The sequence below is a fragment of the Talpa occidentalis genome, unplaced genomic scaffold, assembly GCF_014898055.3.
Source record: "Talpa occidentalis isolate TD23 unplaced genomic scaffold, MPIMG_talOcc4v2.1 talOcc4.16, whole genome shotgun sequence".
NCBI lineage: Eukaryota > Metazoa > Chordata > Mammalia > Eulipotyphla > Talpidae > Talpa > Talpa occidentalis.
This window is the reverse complement of record NW_023601653.1, coordinates 18,249,348-18,270,887: the sequence shown is the minus strand read 5'-3', so window position 1 is coordinate 18,270,887 and position 21,540 is coordinate 18,249,348. Positions and strand designations below refer to the sequence as shown.

The window sequence follows — 21,540 nt, the reverse complement described above, 5'->3', positions numbered from 1 at the left end:
ATTAGCTGGGTCATCCTTCCACCATTTGTAAGGATTCTGCCTTTCACTTCTGTGCTTTGTCAGCAGTTGAAAGACAGTTACTAACAGTCAAGTCCATGATGGGCTGAGAGGGTCATCAGGACATGTGCCCTAAGGAGCAGGACATCTCCACTCTCAAATGACAGCTGCACATCCTCCGCCCTCTGCACATTCAGGCAGAAGACTTGCCGAGTGGCACAACAGGGTGTCTAAATCACTGCCTCGTTTCTACCTCTGGAGACAAAGAGTGATGCTATTCTGCATCTGCTACCTCCTGAGAATCAAGTTGGTCATGTGACTGCAAGAAATCCACATGTTTTCACATGGGAGGAGATGCTGGGTTCCACAGATTGCCTGCCCCTGAGAAAATTCTGAATGAGTGCAGTGAGGTGGTAGAGTACTCGCAGGTGTGACCAAAAAACAAAAGATTTTTTTTTTTTAAAGATTTATTTATACAAGCACTGGGTACAGAAGTGTGGGAGGGTGAGAGAATTCACAAGAGCCAGAGGGGAGAGCAGAACAGGCAGAAGGACCAAAGTACACTGCTGAGGGGAGCAGCGGGCGGCAGGAGAGGTCTGCGCGCCATGTGGGACCCTCACCCGGCGGCCGGGGATTGAACTGGCACTGCAGAGGCTGCGGAACCCAGCTTCGCAACCCAGCGCTCAACCACTGCGCCACTGAGGAGGCCCCTGGTAGAGTACTCGCAGGTGTGACCAAAAAACAAAGGATCTTGCTTCACTTTGATTTGGTGTGTGTACACACAAGCACATGCATAAGTATGCCCCTTAGCGCTCTTGAAACTATCACTTTTATTAAATTTCCCCAGTGCAAAAATAGTACATGCTTATTATGGTCATTTGAAAAAATACCAAGAAGCAGGAAAAAGAAAAAAAAAAAACAAACCAATTTACTCCTACTGCCGTCCTGCAAAAGTAACCACTGTCACACCGCAGATCTGGTCTGCCTTCCAGCTACTTTCCTTATGCCTGCTTTTATATATATATATATATAAAACGGGATTGTAGTATATCTGCTGCTTTACATTTGGCTTCTTTGGTTTAACATGTAGCTGTTTTTCCAGGTCATTAAAGATTTTTCTATACCAGTGATTTTTCTACGCCCTTTGTGTTTGGAGCACACTTTCAAGTCTACGTTTTGGCAACATGCTTGAGGAAATGAAGACAGGAGCTACTAAGTATAACAATGACTTTCAATGACAAAGCATACATGGCTCCCCCGCTGTTTGTTTGATCCCCCTTTAGAGTCATGGGGTTGTAACAGTGTGGTTCCCCAGGAAAGGGGGAGGCTCCCTGCCCCACCCAAGGGAGGGTGGAGCTGAGCAGGAAGAGGAGAAGCTGCAGAAGAGACTGAGGAAGGAAGCAGGATGGAGCCAGGAGACCTGGAGGAGGCGCGTGGAGCCTAGAGACACATGAAGAAACTGCGCTTGTCTTTTGGTTGTGGACTGGGTGACACAGATGTGGGTGAGACCCATGGAGAGGTGACAATGGCAGCTTTTATCTTGATGTTGATTTTGCTCTTTTCCTTCCGGCCTTGTCTGGTTGTTTCTGGCCCTTTTCAGTGGGTCCCCACTCTGCCAGGTCTTCAGTAAGACCTGATCTCCAGGTTTGAAGGGATGCAGTGGTTGATCAGGAGGCATAGAGATCCTTGAGTTTGCAAAGTTATGAATTACTGCCAGAACCTCCTGGATGTGTTTCACATATTGTGTGATCCGGCAATCTTGAGCTATTTCCGGACTGGCTTTCAGAACTGAGGCCTGGAAGGGTCTTCCGAACACAATTTCAAAGGGGCTTAATTGTAGCCCACTTCTAGGTGCCACTCTTATGCGGAGGAGGGCAAGGGATAGTACCTGGTCCCAACGAAGCTGTGTTTCTTGGCACAGTTTTGCCAAGGTTTTCTTTAAGGTGTGGTTCATTTTCTCCGTTTGTCCAGAAGACTGCGGTCTCCATGCAGCATGCAATTTCCAGTTGATCTGTAACGCACTGCTTACTGCATGAGTAACATCAGAGACAAATGCCGGCCCATTATCACTCTGGATAGAATCCGGCAACCCAAAGCGAGGAATTATCTCCTTCAGCAGCTGTTTTGCAACCTCGGAAGCTTTTTCCGTCTTTGTGGGAAATGCTTCCACCCATCCCGAGAACGTATCCACAAAAACCAACAGGTATTTGAAGTTGCCTGTTGTTCTAGGCATTTGTGTAAAGTCCACCTGCCAGTCCTCAAAAGGGCACTTGCCTCGATATTGAACCCCAATGGCTTTAGGGTGGGAATCAGTCTTGGGGTTATTCCTGGCACATAGTTGACAACCTCGGGTGATCCGTTGTGCTATTCTATGCAAATATGGTCCCTTCAAATATGGGCGCACAGTTTCTAATAAGGCATCTCTCCCATAGTGGGATCCTTCGTGAAGATGTTTTAGCACCGGATAAACCAGGGCCTCCGGGAGGAGTATCATCCCATGGGCGTTTACTCTCCAAGTAGAGCTGGGGTCAAACTCAGTAAATCCCCATGCACGAGCTCTCTCCTCATCCCGCTCGGTGTATTCAGGAGCATACTGAGTCAGGTCCACAAGAGGGATGAGTGCACCCTGGAGGGCAGAACGGGCAGCGGCCTTAGCCACCGATCAGCTGCCCTGTTGCCCTTTGCCAAGTCAGACCCACCCTTTTGGTGGCCAGGACAGTGCATCACAGCGACAGCTGATGGTAAAGCTACTGCCTTTAACAAGGCCAGGATTTCTAATGGGTGTTTGACATCCTTGTTGCTAGCCGTAAGAAGTCCCCGCTCCTTCCAAATGGCCCCATGCATGTGGAGAATCATAAAAGAGTATTTTGAGTCAGTAAATATATTAACTCTTTTACCTTTTGAGAGTTCCAAGGCACGGGTCAGGGCTATTAATTCGGCTTTCTGTGCTGATGTACCTGCCGGAAGAGCCTTGGCTTCCACGGTATTCTGGAGCGTCACCACTGTGTTTTACATCAGTTGAACCATTTTAAGATTTTTTTTTCTGTGATTTTTACATATCTGCTGTCTTGTTTTGGCTAATGCCTCCAGATGTTTTGTTTTTGTTTTTTTTTTTTGGCTTAAACTGATGAACTATTTTTCCTGGAGTAGAGGACTTTTGCTTTCCACAATGGACAAATACCTGGAGAGACTGGTTTTCTTTCACACTGGAACCTGAAAAAATGTTCATCTGAGACTGCATCCCAACCTCCATATATTCGATCTTCATCACCATGGAAATGGTGGCAAAAAGTGGAAGGGGGGAATTGTTAGGGGGAAAAGGATGTCCCAAAGCAAATTCCATATAGGCTTTGTGGACTCCACCCCCACCCCAGGTCAAAGCCAAAGACACTGGGAACTCCAAATCCCATCACCACCAAAGGGAAGGTGGCTGGGACCTGAGGGTGGGGTTAAGCAGCCAGGTGGATATAAAAGGCAGACACGTGGGCTTTGGGGGATCCCCATTTTTGGCTCTCGGCCAGCTCGCAGCGTCCCGCCAGCTCTGAGAGTGACTTTGGGTTTCCAGGTCGTCGGATCGGGTAGGACGCATTAAAGACTTTATTTCCCTATTTTCTCCCTGAGTTGTACATTTTCCTTATTTCCTTTTCTCTTGTAAATAAACCTTTTATTAACCTTTTGTGTGTGCCTGTAGTAGAGTATTCATAAGTCCCTTTAAAGCACGCGGGTGAGGACCCACAGCCAGGAACCCATTTAATATCGGGGTTGCTCTATAACAGCGTGACTTGAGTAGAGCTGTTTACTGCCCCCACTGGGCACTCCTCTGTCCTCAAAGGTGAAATTGAACATGTTCCCATAGACATTTGGAACTTTACTCAGACTTTTTATCCTGTCCTTAGGCAAGATGCCCTCCCCACTGTATTGTGTGATCCACTCAGTTCAGCGTTCCATTTCTACTGTGAATTTGGGCTGGTGAAGTAAGTTGCACTTTTTGATCCATGTTTGGCAACACCAAATATCAGATCGGTGTGTAGCAGCTATTGTACACTAGCATTTCTGCTGGTGCACTGTTCCAGTATATACATGTGTGATCTCAAATAACCACTTCCCTTCTACGGCCATACCACCCTGAACACACCCGATCTCATCAATAACCACTTCCCTAGTTGGTTAGATAAATCTTGAGGTGGTTTTGCTCTTCTACTATTCTAAACTGTGAGAAGTCCTTGTTAAATCTTTACATTCCCTAGATATTACCAGAACTGGATCCTTCTTTTGTTTAGTTCCAACATATTTAAATTTGGTTATCAATTAGCTTTTACTCTATGGCATACCACCCCCAACATGAGTTGGGGGCATAAAACTTAGTTCAGAATTCTGGGAGCTGGCTGGCCTGTTCTGGTCTGGGCTCACTCAGCTGAACTTTACTGGGCTCTCATGCATCTGTGGTCAGGGCAGGCTCGCTGAGGCTACGTGATCCAGGATCCCCACACTCATATGGGTTGCAAGTGCTGTACTGTTGCCTGGAGCAACCAAGGTGCTCAAGGCACACATGTCTACCCATCAAACCTGCCCCATCTTCCTTCCTCATTGGTAGTGGTGGCAGGAGTCTCCTAGGCAGCCAGAAGGCAGGTCCTGATGGGCAAACACTTTCCTTGCCTCTGTTCTTACTCTGTTTTTATATTCCTTTTGCTTATGTCCTGTTAGCCAAATGGAGTCCCAAGGCCAGTTTAGTGTGGGAGATCTCTACAAAACAGCTTGGAGAGAGGGAGGGAGAGAATTTGAGTCCATTTTTTAAACTATCACAGTCAGTATTTTAAAATAGACGTTTCTGGGCTCTACTATAAAACAATGTTGGATTACTCCAGATTCCCTTTGTCACATTACAGTAGCACAGGCAGGCCCATTCTAGTCTAACTCATCCCCATTATATGCAGAACGACACCCCTACCCGGGCTGCATGACCTGCTCAGCCACCACAGAGATGTACTGTTATAACTACCATGGCTGGTAGCCACGAAGATTGTTTGGATGAGCTCCTAGAAGTGGAATTGACTGGTTAGAATTTACACATATGTTTTAAAAACCTCTTTGACTTTCTAAATTTTTTTTAACATCTAAAAATTATTTAAAACATGACTTTTTCTTGATATAAGGGTTTAGTTTTAAATGCCAGTTCATTCCTCTAGGGCTCAGTTGCCTTCTGTGGAAATAGCTGCTGGCTTGTGCCCATATGTGCATGTGTGTGTGCATGCACACACACACACAAATGCAACTGAGACCGTCATACCCTTCTCTGAGGAGGCACCCAGGAGTGGAGCCATTTTGGATAGAAATTCTCTGACAGCTACTGTAAAGCAGTCACTCTGCTAAGTGGGGAGACAAAAAAGATCACCAATAAATGTAAGGATTCCTGCTTTTTTGAGTTTGTTTTATGCCCCTTCACTTTTACAGAAGACCTGTTTTCACTAACCGAAAAAAAATCTGAAAAGGATTTTCACTCTTAAAATAAAAGGTGAAAAGTAGCACCATGTCAGCAGTTGTTCGGCAGCAGCTGCTCCAGAGCCAGTGTGTTCCCTGAGAAGCAAGTGTGGCACCTCCAAGCTCTGTCCCAAGCCAGACTGTGCACAGGTTGTGTATTTATCAGGGTATTCCTGCTTTTACTATATGTTAGTGTTATTTTAGGTTTTGCATGTTGTGTCACATGACTTGGCAGGTTCTTTTCTTGGGCCTGGGAAGGCTCAAATTTTTTAACACAGAAATTAATGCTAATTGATGCTTTATTTTATGCCAGAAAAGATTATATAGGAACAATTTCAGATAGCAAGGGAAACCTGTTCAGTCAGGAACTCACCGTTGGGGCAACAAGACTGACTATGGTATCTAATCACATGGCACAATAAGGTCCATGCCTGAGTACTGAGTCTATGAGAGAACACAGGAGAAAGGATTCATTCTGCTTAGCTCCTTGGGAGGTATGCGACATGGGGAGTACTCATGAGCGTCCCTCACTTGGCCAAGTTACTTGATCTTTCTGTGCCAGTTTTCCCATATATAAAGTGTGAACAAAAGTAATACCCACCTGTGGTTATAGTGAGGATTCCATAAGATAAAAGGCATAACCTGCTTAGAACAGTGCCTAGCACAGAAAAATACTTGCCTCTATCATTGACCTGAATTACTGTAGTTGATTTTTCTAATATTCTTCCCCTACCAGGACCCTGAGAAGTAAGGAGGGTTAGAATCACCTTCTCCTGCTATGATTTACGGCATGAAAATAGGAAGTGCTTGATCCTATTTTGAACACATGTAAGTTGTTTGTTATGGTGTGTAGCTCTTCAGTAAAACTAAAGGATTTTAACAAACTTCTCACTATTTAAAAAATGTACATATTACTGTACATTTGATAATTGTACAAATTTCCCTTTACTAGTATATTTGTAAATAAACCAGTAATTTCTCTTATTATTAAAAAAAGTACATGGTCTTCAGTACTTTTACCAGAGCTTAAAAGGTAAGGGAGATGAATGGATAAGCACACTTCCCAGAATATTCAGAATGGAACAGGATTCTGACCTAACATTTGGCGATTGCTAAATGAATTCCTAGGGCAATTGAACACATTCTTGTTGATTGCAAACAGTCAGCAAGCTACCGATTTGTATCAGCTACTGGAGAGACAAAGATAAGTAAGACATAGTCTCTGTTCCATTCGATGTCAGCCTGTTGGAGAGACAGACAGAACAGCCAGCAATTAAGATACTGAGAGAGCAATTAAGTTGGCCACAGAGGAGGTAACACTACAACTGAGCTTTTAAGTTCTGCCCAAGTTAGTACCTTAGGGAACATAAATGTATATGGATACAATTCTATTTAATTTATTTTATATCCAATTTGACAAATGGAACCCCTTGCCACAGTCTGAGATGCCTCCAAAATGCTTTCTCAAAGCAATTTAGAAACCAAGAATATCTTGTTGATAGCCTAAGTGGCCTATGTCGTCCCTATACAGCAAGAGTAGAATGACATTGAGAAGCATTATTCTATTTACCGACAGTGGAGTCAGATCAGATTTCAGCTTTTAGCTGTCAGGCACATTTTGAGGTTCTTGGTGCTATCCCTAGCTCTTAGTTCTCTAAAAGCCCCGTGGATCAAAATTAGAGGGAAGGTTTTTAATGTAATAACTGACTGTTTACTTCTTAGAACTGTAAACAGAGCTTAGTACAGAAGAGATGTCTGTCTTGTTGGCATTTACTGCTTTCATAGGAAAATTAAGATCTCAAGAAAACAGTTCAGTGAGCCAATTAAGCCTTGTCTATTAAAATTATGCAAAATAATTCTGAAAGCTATTATTAATTCAAAACATAGACCACAAAATCCAGGTTTGAGTACTTAAACAGAAAACAACAGCTCCAGAATCTTGGTGTTACTTGTATGTTTCCATTTCATATTCATATTCTATCTCTAGCCAGTTCTATTTGTGGTTTCAGACTGCATTCTTTTTTTTTTAAATAAATTTTATTTTTATATTCCCCATACAATTGCAATCCCCTTATTTTGACCCCAATCCCTCCCCTCCCCACCCCCAACCCCCCATAGAGTGTCTCTTGTTCATAGTTGTTTGTTGATTTTGATATTTTCTTTCTTATAGTTATTCTTTTTCCTGGTCCCTTATTTAAGTTTTCTAGATTCCAGCTATGAGTGAGACCATCCGGTATTTTTCTTTTTCTTTCTGGCTTATTTCGCTGAGCATGATCCCTTCCAGCGCCATCCATGTTGCTGCAAATTGCATGTGTTTATCTTTTTTGAATGCTGAGTAATATTCCATGGTGTATATGTACCACATCTTCTTGATCCAGTCAACTATTTTTGGGCATTTGGGCTGTTTCCAAAGCTTAGCTATTGTAAACAGTGCTGCTATAAACATAGGGGTGCAGGTGCTCTTTGGAATTGATGTTTCTGTGTCCTTTGGGTAAATACCTCGGAGTGGAATTGCTGGATCCTATGGAAGCTCTATGTTTAGTAGGTCCAGAAATCTCCACACAGCTCTCCATAGTGGTTGGACCAGTTTGCACTCCCACCAACAGTGCAGAAGAGTTCCTTTTTCTCCACACCCTCGCCAACATTTGTTGTTGTTAGTTTTTTTAATATGTGCCATTCTCACTGGTGTAAGATGGTATCTCATGGTAGTTTTGATTTGCATTTCCCTGATGACAAGTGATGTTGAATATTTTTTCATATGTCCGTTGGCCATTTGCATTTCCTCTTCAGAGAAGTTTCTTTTTAGCTCTTCTGCCCATTTTTTGACTGGATTATTTTCTTTGTTTGTGCTGAGTCTCATCAGCTCTTTGCAGATTTTTGTGATCAGTCCTTTATCATTAGTGTTGTGTGCAAAAATGTTCTCCCAGTCGGTGGGGTTTCTCTTTGTTTTTGTTATTGTCTCTTTTGCTGTGCAGAAGCTCTTTAATTTGATGTAGTCCCAGCTGTTTATCTTTGCCTTCACTATCACTGCTTTGGGTGATGTGTCTGTAAAGATGTCAGACTGCATTCTTAATGAAGAGTATTTGTGGAAAATATCTTCTAATGGTTTGAACATTTGTGTCCCACCAAAATTCATATATTGAAATCCTATCCCCAAAAGTGACAGCATTAGGAGATGGAACTCTCTTTGGGAAACTCTTAGGAGGAGACCCTACAGAACTCTGGCCCTTCCTACATGTAAGGATGCAGTGAGAAGGTGCCAATTAGGAAGCAGGAGGAGGAGGGCCTTTCCAGAATGTAGCCACACCTGTGCCTTGATCTTTAACTTGCCAGTCTCCCAGATAGTGAGCAAAAAGTTTTTGTTCATTATAAGTGACCTGTTCTTGGCATCTTTTTATAGCCATCTGAATAGATTTAGCCAGTATTAAATACGTCAGGATTGATCAGATAATGTCTAGTTTTTCTCTTGGTGACTTCCAAGCTTTTAGGAGATGGACTAATTTAATCAGCACTTTGCTGATACCAAAGACTTTGGCATTACTTACCAGCTCAGAAGACTGAGCTGATTACAGAACACTGAGCACCTACAGATGAAGCAGGCCCATTCAGACTTGATGATCTTGGACATGCCATGGCCAATGATGAGGGGACTCCGTCTAGGGGATATTTCTTTGAAACCCCAGAACATCTGTAAAAAGTAGTGATTCTTGATTATTCAGAAGGTATAGGTCCTTTTAAAATGCTAAAAAGCTGTGGAACCATTCTTTATAAAAATGAACACACACACCGGCCCGCGCCGCCGCGAGCGCGCCGCCGCCGCCCCGGCCTCGCCGCCCGCGCCCCGCCGAGGCGGCCGGGCGGGACGCGCCCGTTCAGTCAAGATGGCTAAGGGTGATCCCAAGAAACCGAAGGGCAAGATGTCTGCTTACGCCTTCTTCGTGCAGACCTGCCGTGAGGAGCACAAGAAGAAAAACCCGGAGGTCCCTGTCAATTTTGCAGAGTTTTCCAAGAAGTGCTCAGAGAGGTGGAAGACAATGTCTGGGAAGGAGAAGTCTAAATTTGATGAAATGGCAAAGGCAGATAAAGTACGCTACGATCGGGAAATGAAGGACTATGGACCAGCTAAGGGAGGCAAGAAGAAGAAGGACCCCAATGCCCCCAAACGGCCACCGTCTGGATTCTTCCTGTTCTGTTCAGAATTCCGCCCTAAGATCAAATCCACGAACCCCGGCATCTCCATTGGCGACGTGGCGAAGAAGCTGGGCGAGATGTGGAATAACCTAAGCGACAGTGAGAAGCAGCCTTACAACAACAAGGCGGCGAAGCTCAAGGAGAAGTACGAGAAGGATGTCTCCGACTATAAGTCGAAAGGGAAGTTTGATGGCGCCAAGGGTCCTGCCAAGGTTGCCAGGAAAAAGGTGGAAGAGGAAGACGAAGACGAGGAGGAGGAGGAGGAAGAGGAGGAGGAGGAGGAGGATGAATAAAAAAAACTGTTTCTCTGTCAAAAAAAAAAAAATGAACACACACAGATATGCATGACCCTTGACAAATAAGTTTTAGGAGATTTCCACTTTTTAGGAGATTCCCAATTCACTCACTAAGAATCTGAAGTCTGTATGTTATAACTGGGCTCCTGGCACCAGACTTCATCAGCATCTGGACTGACTAGCTTTTTTTTTTTTCCATTTTATATAACATTTGGATACTTTATATAGCATTTGGATACTTCAATAAAATGGAGCTAAATGTTTCTGTTCGGTTGCCCTAGCATATAAATCCTGGCATGAAGGGCTGACCATGGCATTAGAATAAAGGTGAAACCATTTGTCTAAATCCGGCTCTTTATGCATTCAGTCAAAATCTTCTCCCCTGTGGGAGGACAGGCTGGTGGTCCTGTGGACACATCTCTTCGAAATACAGATAAGCAATGTATGACAATCTCTTGTTCCTAGCATCTACCTATCTCTACCCCTTCTCCTTAAAACCAGGAATCCTAGACAGGGAAAGAGTGAGACTTTAATGCTCTGGACATAGGGGTAGTTGATATTAGGGGGATAGTATTATATATCTACGCAACATAATGGGAAATTCTCCCAGTATATCTTTTTGTCCTACCATCTGCTGGAATCAAGTTTGTGTTAGCCTTTGGAAATAGTAATTATTCCCAGCTTTGCAGCTGAGCTCCATGCTAGCTTTCTCCGAGGGAGTGGACCCTTTGACTGTCTATTGTCTATTGTCAAGAGATCTTTTGTCACTTACTATTGTCAGCTACTGATTTTCCATTGGACACTATCTCTGAAACTAAAAATAAACCTTCCCAAAACAAGTTCCTTCTTTATGAAAGTGAGAAAGACAAAATATACCAATTGTGGGTATAATTTTATTCAGGCTGTTGCAAGAGGGAGAATATTCATTATGAGGCATGTCTCAAAGGACAGAGGCCTGTGTTTTATTGAGGCAAGTAAATAAGGAGTCATCCATAAATCTATGAAAATCATAAAGGACAAAGTGGGCCTTATGTCAGGTTGCCCTTTGTGGTGGTTAGATGTTTCTTAGATACAAAAGGATGGGAGGATTTATTAACCATCACTGCTTTCAGGGGGCACAGGGTTCAGGTAAAACTCAACATTGTCAAAAACCATATTTTCCTTGACCTTTAAGAGCCTAAATCCAGGGGCCCTCCCTGATGGTGCAGGGGTTGTTTCAGTGTTATCATGAGTTCAATCCCCAGCCAGGGAGCTAGCCCACATGGCACAGCAGGCCTCTCCTGTCTCTCCCCTCAGCAGTGTATTTCAATATATCCACCTGTTCTGCTCCCTGCTCTGTCTCTGGTGAATCCTCTCACCTCCCCACACCTCTGGCCTATACCCCAGTTCCTGTATGTATAAATAAATAAAATAAATTTTAAAAAAGGAGCCTAAATCAAACTTGAAATAAAAAAATAGTTTTTGTAAAGTTTGGTCATGAGATAATCAGAATCCTGACATCTTGATTACTCATTCTATAAAAGCCATGTAAACTAGCACCTCATATAATTTTGTTAAAGAAAAATGAATGGCTTCTGCGACCAAAGTCAGAAGGGAAGGGCTCTTCCTAGAGACGCCAGGGGACAATTTTCTCTTTGAGACAATACTGGAACTTTTTGTATAACTTACAGAAATTCATCCAACATGTATTTTTTGAAGCACCATCTATGTCCCAGGCATAGACACAAGAGATACAGGTGCTGAGGATACAGAAGTCAATGAACAGTCCAAAATGTCAATTCCAAAGAGCACCTGCACTCCTATGCTTATAGCAGCACTATTTACTATAGCTAAGTTTTGGAAACAACCCAAATGCCCAAAAGTACATGACTGGATCAAGAAGATGTGGTACATATATACCATGGAATATTACTCAGCATTTAAAAAAGATAAACACATGCAATTTGCAGCAACATGGATGGCACTGGAAGGGATCATGCTCAGCGAAATAAGCCAGAAAGAAAAAGAAAACTACCGGATGGTCTCACTCATAGCAGGAATCTAGAAAACTTAAATAAGGGACCAGGAAATTGAATAACTATAAGAAAGTGAAAATCAACAAAAATTATGAACCAGAGACACTTTTTGTGGGGTGGGGGGAGGGAGGGGAGGGATTGGGGTCAGAATGGAGGGGTTGAAATTGTATGGGGAACATAAAAATAAAATTTATAAAAACAAAACAAAAAAAAAAACTAGCAACAACAAATGTTGGCGAGGGTGTGGAGAAAAAGGAACTCTTCTGCACTGCTGGTGGGAGTGCAAACTGCTCCAACCACTATGGAGAGCTGTGTGGAGATTTCTGGACCTACTAAACATAGAGCTTCCATATGATCCAGCAATTCCACTCCGAGGTATTTACCCAAAGGACACAGAAACATCAATTCCAAAGAGCACCTGCACCCCTATGTTTATAGCAACACTATTTACAATAGCTAAGCTTTGGAAAAAACCCAAATGCCCAAAAATAGATGACTGGATCAAGAAGATGTGGTACATATATACCATGGAATATTACTCAGCATTCAAAAAAGATAAACACATGCAATTTGCAGCAACATGGATGGCGCTGGAAGGGATCATGCTCAGCGAAATAAGCCAGAAAGAAAAAGAAAAATACCGGATGGTCTCACTCATAGCAGGAATCTAGAAAACTTAAATAAGGGACCAGGAAAATGAATTGAATAACTATAAGAAAGTGAAAATCAAAATCAACAAAAAACTATGAACCAGAGACACTCTATGGGGGGTAGAGTGTGGGAGGGGAGGGATTGAGGTCAAAATAAGGGGATTGCAATTGTATGGGGAATATAAAAATAAAATTTATTATAAAAAAAAGTGAAAGACAGATATTGGAAGGGTTCACTCACCTGTGAAATACAATAACCAAAAAAAAATCATACACAGGGAAGGTGGAACAGGGAAGTTAATAGAGCATTGGCACAGGTGGTTTGGTGGAGGGTGATTGAAACATGTCCACATATGGAAGAACAAAAATGTAACCCCAAAGATTAAAATAAAAATTTGAAACAAACAAATGAAATAAAAAAAAAAAGATAAACACATGCAATTTGCAGCAACATGGATGGAGCTGGAAGGGATCATGCTCAGCGAAATAAGCCAGAAAGAAAAAGAAAAATACCAGATGGTCTCACTCATAGCAGGAATCTAGAAAACTTAAATAAGGGACCAGGAAAAAGAATAACTATAAGAAAGAAAATATCAAAATCAACAAACAACTATGAACCAGAGACACTCTATGGGGGTTGGGAGGTGGGAAAAGGAAGGATAGGGGTCAAAATAAGGGGGTTGTAGTTGTATGGGGAATATAAAAATAAAATTTAAATTGAAAAAAGAAAAAAAAAAGAAGTAAAAACCATAGCTGGATTTACATTCCCAAAAGTATAAAATTGAATCCCAAATTCCAAATATGTTTTCTTGATCTAAAACTTTATGAAAATCATCTATCATTGTTAAGTTCATCTTTCTTAACAAGTGTTGACCGTGTGAACTGGAAACACCAAATAGAAGTTATTGAACTACAGTACTGAGAGTGAAATAATGACATTTATTTATCCTAAAAATAAAAACATTGTGCAACTATTCAAAAAAAAAAATGTCTTCCCTGTGAAGAAAAGCATGTAACAAAGGGACAGGGAAAGCTAGAGGGAAGAGCAGTGCAACTCGAAGCAGGCCGTCAGAGAAGACTTTAATACGGTGAAGTGAGTGGAGACCTGAGGGAGGTGAATCAGGGACCTGTGCTGAGCCTGAGACATTTGTGGGGGGAGGGCCATAGCAAAATGCGAAGGCCTGAAATGAGAACTTGCCAGGCATTTCAAGGTCTAGTGAGAATATCAGAGTGATGCAGGGCGAGGGTAAGAGGGCAAGTAATGGGTGCTGAGATTTGAGAGCCAAGAGAGCAGAGGGTATAGGGTCTGATGGGCCACTGTGCTGATTTTGTGGCTTTTATCTGGGATGAGATGGGAGCCTCTGGATGGTTTTCAGCAGAGGCATGGCAGCATCTAACCTATATGTCCAAAGGATAGTTCTAACTTATGTCTTAAGAGGTTGAGCAGGGAGCCAGTCAAGAGGCTGTTGCATTAATCTCAAGAAAATGAGGGGTTCAGATCAAGATGGTCATGATGAAGTGTAGTGGATGTGTGAGGTGCTGCTCAATTTCCCTTCAGCTGGATGTTCTCCAACTAATGGCCTTGGGCTGTCAGCCTCTTCAAGAATTACCTGTGCTGAAGAGAGGCATGTCTTCCATGGTATTCTCCCTTCCCAGGGGCAACCTGAACCCACTGATGTGTTGGTGGGGAGTAGAAAGGCCTAACCCCCAACCTCAACTCAGGAAACTCCTAATGACTATCCCAGATCAGAGCTCCTCGTGAGATCATCTCAGGCCTTGTTTATGACCACATCAAACTTCTCCCTCTGCCTAAGTCTGTTTTCTTCTTTTGGCAATGTCCATCTCAGGAGCATTCCCTAAAAACCTTCCAGCCACTTAGCTCCACTCCAGTATCAGCTTCCAGGGGAACACAACCTGTGTCATGGAGCGGTGAGCAGTGGTCAGGTTCTGAATACATTTCGAAGGTAGAAACAAGTGGATTCACCAATGGCTTGGCTATGATGTTAAGCAGGAAAAAAATCAATTATGAAACACCAAGATTCTTGTCCTAAACAAAAAGAATGATGGAATCACTATTAACTGATAGAAGAAAGACCATGGGAAACACGTTTTTTGGTAGTTGAGAGGGAACCAATTGGCACATTCACCAGGATATATAGCAGTATTTTGGTTTTTTTTTAACAAAGCCCTTATAATTCGTAGTATAGTAATGGACTGCCACAAGAAGTTGAAAAGAACTAAATTTGCTTACAGCCTGTATATCTCACACACTGAGATGATAACTTCAAGGCAACATGAAAATATTCACAATGATGTGGCAACACCTTCTACAGATAAAGTTTGGAGAAAATTCTCAGGGAAGAGAAAGTTTACTCCAGGGAACAGTAGTTAGCAGATGACACTGGAGCTCAACAGAAATACACAGTAAGAAGAAGACTGGAAATGGGTGTTCTAGAGGAAAGGAATATGGTAGGAGGTAGGAGGTACAGAATTGAGGATGGATAAGTACTAGGAACAGTTGTGATGATTCTGCCTCTCAAGAAATTACATTGATTGGATAGAGTGGAGCAAGTCAGTTGCCTTAAAACCAGGTGAGGAGTTTGAAATTCAACTTTTATATTATTAAGAGAAGACAAGAAATCTTCTTTCAGCCTTTAATGTGCCAGTGTGCACTGTAAATCTCCCAGACATGAGCATTGCTCCCCAAACTTATTTGACATTGGAAGTTTTTTCCATGACACCACCTATTAACATCTTGGGAAAGATTTGTTCTTCTGACTCATTGAGGCAGAGGACACACAACCTTGGTGAGTGCTGGGAAGTAGTGATTCAAAGATAACAAAAATAGCCAAGATTTTTTTAAAGGGTATGACAATGTCCTGAGTGGTGCACAACAGCATGTATTCTCATCGCCTCCCAGTTCATCCTCACTGCGGCAGCTCTTGATGGGTCATTTGGAAAGACTCTTCAGTTTTCTGAAACCCTTCCTCCTTTAATGATTGATAAATGCATCACCTTTTTCATCATGAGATTCTAGTGTCCTTGCAAAATATCTTCCTGGCTTGGTGTCATACTGCATTTAGCTCAAGCAGCAGATTGCCTTGCCTGTTCAGCACACAGTGGGCAATCTCTCTGGTCATTTTCAGATGGCAGGTGGCACCTATAAGACAAGCAGGAAGGATCTGGCCTTGCCCTATAACAGCAGCCCCAAACCAGGAAGGATCTGTCTATAGCCCCAGGCCTTTTCTGTCTGTCCCCACTCTTGCCAGAACTTTCTGTGTCTCTGCTGTCTTCCCATTTGCTTACTCTGGTGCCTCCCCAACTAAGCCACTTGATAATTGAACTTGACTTTTATCTTCCCTTCATTCTATTTTAAAAATAACTTGTTTGTTTTTCTAGTCAGGCCTCTAGAAAGCCTTTAACTTTAGTTTAGCAATAGTTCCCAACCAGGGTGGAACCACATCCCCCTGGCTTCCGAACCCTACCATGTGGCATTTGGAAATATTTGGAGGCATTTTTTGTGGGAAGTTGTCACCATGCATTTGGGGAGGGGAGGTGGCACTACTGTCATGTAATGGGCAGGGCCTGAGAATATTTGGCATCCTGCGGTGTAAGGGATAGTCCCACACAATAAAGCGCTGCCTCACCCAAAATGCTGGTAATGTTCCCAGCGAAAACCACAGTGTGCTTCTTAAGTTTGTCATTTGAATACCACTTTGTTGATTTTCAATGTCCAGTGTACCACCTGCACCATTAGTGAATATATTTTCTTTGAATTAACTCACTTTTTATGAACATTTTTTTTTAAGCAATTGTATGTTTGAAATAAGGAGGCAGTGTGATTTATATATTCTAGAGTACACATAAAAGTAAATAACCTAATACCTCATACAAGATATTCTTCATTAGTGATTCACATATGAAGTTTGGGAACACATACCCAGTTGGGTTTTTGTTGGGGAATTAGTCTTTTTTTTTCTCTTTTTAAAATTTTATTTTATATATATTTTACGTCATTCTTCCTTTTTGTACATTGCATGCTTTCTCCTCTCGGGTGTAGTTCCCATAAACTCCCCCTTACCAATTCACCCATGCACCATCACCGTAGTCCCTTGTGTAAGAACATATCTCCTCCCCTGTTTGAGCCCTCTTCCTGACCCCCCCCCAACAGAGTGTCTCTGATTAATAGTTGCCTGTTAATTTTGCTTTTTAATTTATTATGATTATTTTTTTCCTGGTCTCTTATTTGGTTCCCCTACATTCCTCCTGTAAGTGAAACCATCTGATATTTTTCTTTTTCTTTCTGGCTTATTTCACTGAACATAATCCCTTCATTTCCATCCATGTTGCTGTGAATGGGCATGAGTTTATCTTTTTGGATTGCTGAATAGTATTCCATTGTGTATATATACCACATCTTCTTGATCCAGTCATCTATTTTTGGGCATTTGGGTTGTTTCTATACTTTACCTATTGTAAATAGTGCAATAAACATAGAGGTGTAGGTATCCTTTTGAACTAATGTTTTTATGTCCTTTGGGTAGATTCCTAGGAGTGGAATTGCTGGGTCATATGGAAGCTCCATTTTTAGTAGTTTGAGGAGTCTCCACACAGCTTTCCATAGTGGCTGAACCAGTTTGCATTCCCACCAGCAGTGCAGGAGAGTTTCTTTTTCTCTACATCCTCACCAACATTTGTTTTTTCCTGTTTTTTTTTTTTTTTTTTTTTTTTTTAATGTGCCATTCTTGCTGGTGTAAGGTGGTATATAATTGTGGTTTTGATTTGCATTTTCCTGATTACAGTGTTCCCTGATGTTGAACATTTTTTCATATACCTATTGGCCATTTGCATTTCCTCTTTGGAGAAATGTCTTTTTAGGTCTTCTGCCCATTTTTACTGGATTGTTTACTTTGTTTTTGTTGAGTTGCTCAGCAGTTTGTTGATCTTTGTGATTGGTTCCTTATTAGTAGTGTTGTGTGCAAAAATTTTTCCCAATCAGTAGGGTGACTCTTTGTTTTGGTTAATGTCTCTTTTGCTGTACAGAAACATTTTAATTTGATGTGCAGATGGAATTGTAGTCCCAACTGTTCATCTTTTCCTTCACTTTCTTTGCTTTGGGGGATGTGTCTCTAAAGATGTTACTGATGCATTTTGTCATGTACTGTTTCGCCTTTATTTTCTTCTATATATTTTATGGTTTCAGGTCTTATGTCCAAGTCTTTTATCTATTTTGATTTGGTTTTTGTGCATAGTGTGAGGTCGTAGTCTAGCTTCATTTTTTTGCATGTAGCAGTCCAGTTTTCCCAGTACCATTTATTGAACAAACTGTCCTTGTTCCATTGCATATTCTTTGCACCCTTGTCAAAGGCTAGTTGTCCAAAAATATGTGGGTTTATTTCTGGGTTTTCTATTTGATTCCATTAGTCTGTGTGTCTATTTTTGTTCCAGTACCATACAATTTTAATTATTATGGCTTTGTAGTATAGTTTGAAATCTGGGAGTGTGATGCCTCCATTTGCCTTCTTTTTGGTCAGGAGAGCTTTTTCTCTTTGAGGTTTTTTGTGGTTCAATATGAATTTCATCAATATTTGTTCTATCTCTTTGAAGAATGTCATTGACATTTTTATTGGGATAGCATTGAATCTGTAAATTGCTTTTGGTAGGATGGCCATTGTGACAATGTTGATTCTTCCAATCCATGAGCAGGGGATGTCTTTCCATTTCTTTGTGTCATCTGTTTATTTTAACAAAGTTTTATAGTTTTCTTGGTATAGGTCCTTCACCATTTTTGTTAGGTTTATTCGCAGGTATTTGTTTTTTTTGTTTATTTCAGTTATGAAAGGGAAGATTTTCTTGATTTATTCTTCTTCATATTGATTGTTTGCATATAGGAAGGCTGCTGATTTTTGTGTGTTGATTTAGTATCCTGCTAATTTACTAAACTGGTTGATTATTTTGATTAGTTTTTCTGTGGCGTTTTTAGGGTTCTCTATGTATATTATCATGTCATCTGTGAACATTGATAGTTTTACTTCTTCTTTCCCTATTTGGATTTGTTGTATTTGGATTTCTCTTGTCTTATTAGCTCTGGCTAGGATTTCCAGTATTATATTAAAAAGCAGTGGTGAGAGTGGACATCTTTGTCGTGTTCCAGATCTTAAGGGAATGGCTTTCAGCTTTTCACCATTGAGAATGATTTTGGGTATGGGTTTGTTGTATATGGTGTTTATTATGTTAAGGTGTGTTACTGCTATACTGACAATTTCAAGGGCCTTCATCATAAATTGATGTTGAACTCTGTGGAATGCTTTCTCAGCATCTATTGATATGATCATATGATTTTTATTTTTCTTTTTGTTCATGTGTTAGATTACATTAATTGATTTTCAGATGTTGAACAATCCTTGTGTCCCTGGAATAAATCCCACTTGGTCATAGTGTATTACCTTTTTGATGCATTGTTGGATTCTGTTGACTAGGGTTTTATTGAGTATTTTTGCATCAGTGTTCATTAGAAAGATTGGCCTGTAGTTTTCCTTTTTTGTGTTGTCCTTGTTCAGTTTTGGCTTAATAAATGTTGGCTTAATAAAACATATTTGGTACTATTCCTTCCTTCTCAATTTTTGAAAGGGTTTGTGTAGGATAGGCACTAGTTCATTTCTGAATGAATTAGTTCACAAATGAATTTAGTAAAATTCATTTGTGAAGCCATCTGATCCTGGGCTTTTGTTTTGGGGGAGGTTTTGATTACTGTTTCAATTTCACTGCTTGCAGTGGGTCTGTTTAGATGTTCTATTTCTTCATTATTTAGCTTTGGATGATTGTATAGTTCTAGGAATTTGTCCATCTCTTTTAGATTTTTGAACTTGTTTACATATAACTGTTCATAGTAATCTCTGATTATTCTTTTGATTTCTTCTGTGTGTATTATAATTTCTCCTCTTTCATTTATGATCCTATTTATTTGTGCTTTCTCCCATTTTTTCTTCATGTGCCTGGCTAGAGGTTTGTCTATTTTGTTTCTTTTTTCAAAGAACCAACTTTCGGTTTCATTGATCTTTTGGATTGTTTCTTTAACTTCTATTGCATTAATTTCTGCTATGATTTTTATTATTTCCTTTTTTCTAATGTCTTTTGCAATTTTTTTTGTTTTTCCAGTTCTTTAAGGTGAGAGATTAGTTTGTTTCTTTGAGTTCTCTCTTGTTTCTTGATGTAAGCCTGTATTGCTATGTATTTTCCTCTTATAATTGCTCTTGCTGTGTGGGGACATTAGTCTTACACACATTTTCTCTCCTGAACTAAGAATTTCTAGGCAAGTACATATGATAGACTCCTTTGTGTGGGTCTCCTAAGGGCAAAGGCCATGTGTTGTGTCCCATAATGGTAATTTATTTTATATAAAAAAGGAATCTGTTCTACTACAATGATAGCAACCTTGACCAAAGCCAGCTATAGTTTACTGGTTGCCAAATCAAGGGATAAAGTGAGGCTTACTTGGCATTTGCTTCCTTGGGTTGTAGACCCCATGAGGTCAGACCAGCACCTTGAGTCCCTACCCTTCCTACCACAAAGTCTGGCAGACACTATGATTAATGAAAAGCTCAGTGAATGAATGGACAATAGACAAATGGTTATCATGTGCTTACCCTTCACCAATAGACAAGCAATGAAGGACTATAAGTGCTACTGTCATTGAGTCAAAAAGGTCTTGTGCACATTTCTCAGGCAATGCTTCAGTTTTATCATTTCTCATGTAAGGATATTAATATCAACTTCACAGGAGGAATTAGTGAGATATTTGTGAAGTGCTTGAAAGAGTGTCAGGCACAGAACAAATGCTAAAGAAATATTGAATGGATGGAGTCTCTTGTACTCAGCTTTTCAGTATTTACTGAGTCTATCAACAAACACTGGTCTCCAGTGTCCTTACACTGTTCCACATCCTTAAAGCTCAGCTGCACGCTGGGGATAGCAGCACAAGCTGACGCAGAATATTCTAGGCTCCAGTTAGGAGTTCTCACTAGAGGTGTCAGCACAGAAAGAGTTCTTTCAGAACAGGTAATCTAGGGTGATGCCCCCACCCAACCCTGGTTATAGACTGTACAGAAACTGCATCCTGGTATCATCACTGCTAGAACATATCTAAATTCCTGCCCCATCTTCAATGACTCATTCTGCAGGCATGCCATATTCTTGTAGGATAAACATAGCAAGGAGGGGAGACAGGGAGAGGGCACAGCATAGATAGAGCATTGATTATGAGCCAGGCATATGGAAGGTGATTTCAAGTGTGTTGTGTTTTTTAATTGTCTGACAACCTTAGGATTATAGCCTTATTTCCCTTACTTTTCAGTTCAGAAAATTAATACCAGGAAGTTAACTGACCCAAAGAGGGTCATTCACCAAAATACATAGCAATGCCAAAATTAGAATGCAAGCCTATCTGAGTTGGTTTTTATGAAGCCCCAAGGTAGTGCTGAGGGCTTCCAAATAGTTGTGCTGGCTTCACAACAAAATGCCTTGAGCCCATCTTGTAGATGTTTGGTGTCAGCACCTCTCTCCCCTCTTTATTACAGAGAATGAGTGAGTGGTGAATAGATGATCTGTAATAGCTCCTGCCTGCTACCAGCCTTAAAGTCATGTGAAATAGCCCAGCAGAGTAAGGTCACAGTTAGTGCCCCATGGGATTTTATCAAAAGCCCAGATAATCCCCAGCTGAGACAGACTGTGGATGGGCCTGGCATGGGTTTTTGAATAGGCTATTTGTCTTGTTGGCTGAAGGAAAAGCGTTCTATTCATAACCCCCTCTTGATAGCCTTTTGCATGGGAAAATACGTGGCTTGTCCCCTTTCTCTAGGCAAGAAGATACAAGTCCCATCCTGACATGCCTAGCAACACTGATTTTAGATAAAT

At 41.2% G+C, this 21,540-nt stretch overlaps 2 protein-coding genes across 4 annotated transcripts in view; both read left to right on the top strand.

Moving 5' to 3' along the window:
• LOC119247431 (death domain-containing protein CRADD) overlaps positions 1-6,230 on the top strand; it is a 275,825-nt gene extending 269,595 nt beyond the window's left edge. Inside the window, exon 5 of one of the 3 annotated variants that reach the window (XR_008552177.1) lies at positions 6,212-6,230. The gene's annotated coding sequence lies outside the window, so the exon portion shown is untranslated. Of the gene's footprint in view, positions 1-1,099; positions 1,118-3,893; positions 3,911-6,211 lie in introns of those variants that run through there. The other 2 variants (XR_008552178.1, XR_008552179.1) reach the window with 2 other exon arrangements.
• Positions 6,231-9,335: 3,105 nt separating this feature from the next.
• On the top strand, positions 9,336-9,985 carry LOC119247429 (high mobility group protein B3). The gene has a single exon (XM_037513865.1). It carries the CDS (start codon positions 9,357-9,359, stop codon positions 9,957-9,959), a length of 603 nt encoding a protein of 200 aa, XP_037369762.1. The 5' UTR covers positions 9,336-9,356; the 3' UTR covers positions 9,960-9,985.
• The last annotated feature ends 11,555 nt before the right edge of the window (positions 9,986-21,540 follow it).

What these genes read in the sequence shown, in the direction of transcription:
- LOC119247429 (XM_037513865.1), top strand. Translation starts at nt 9,357, where the DNA reads ATGGCTAAGGGTGATCCCAAGAAACCGAAGGGCAAGATGTCTGCTTAC.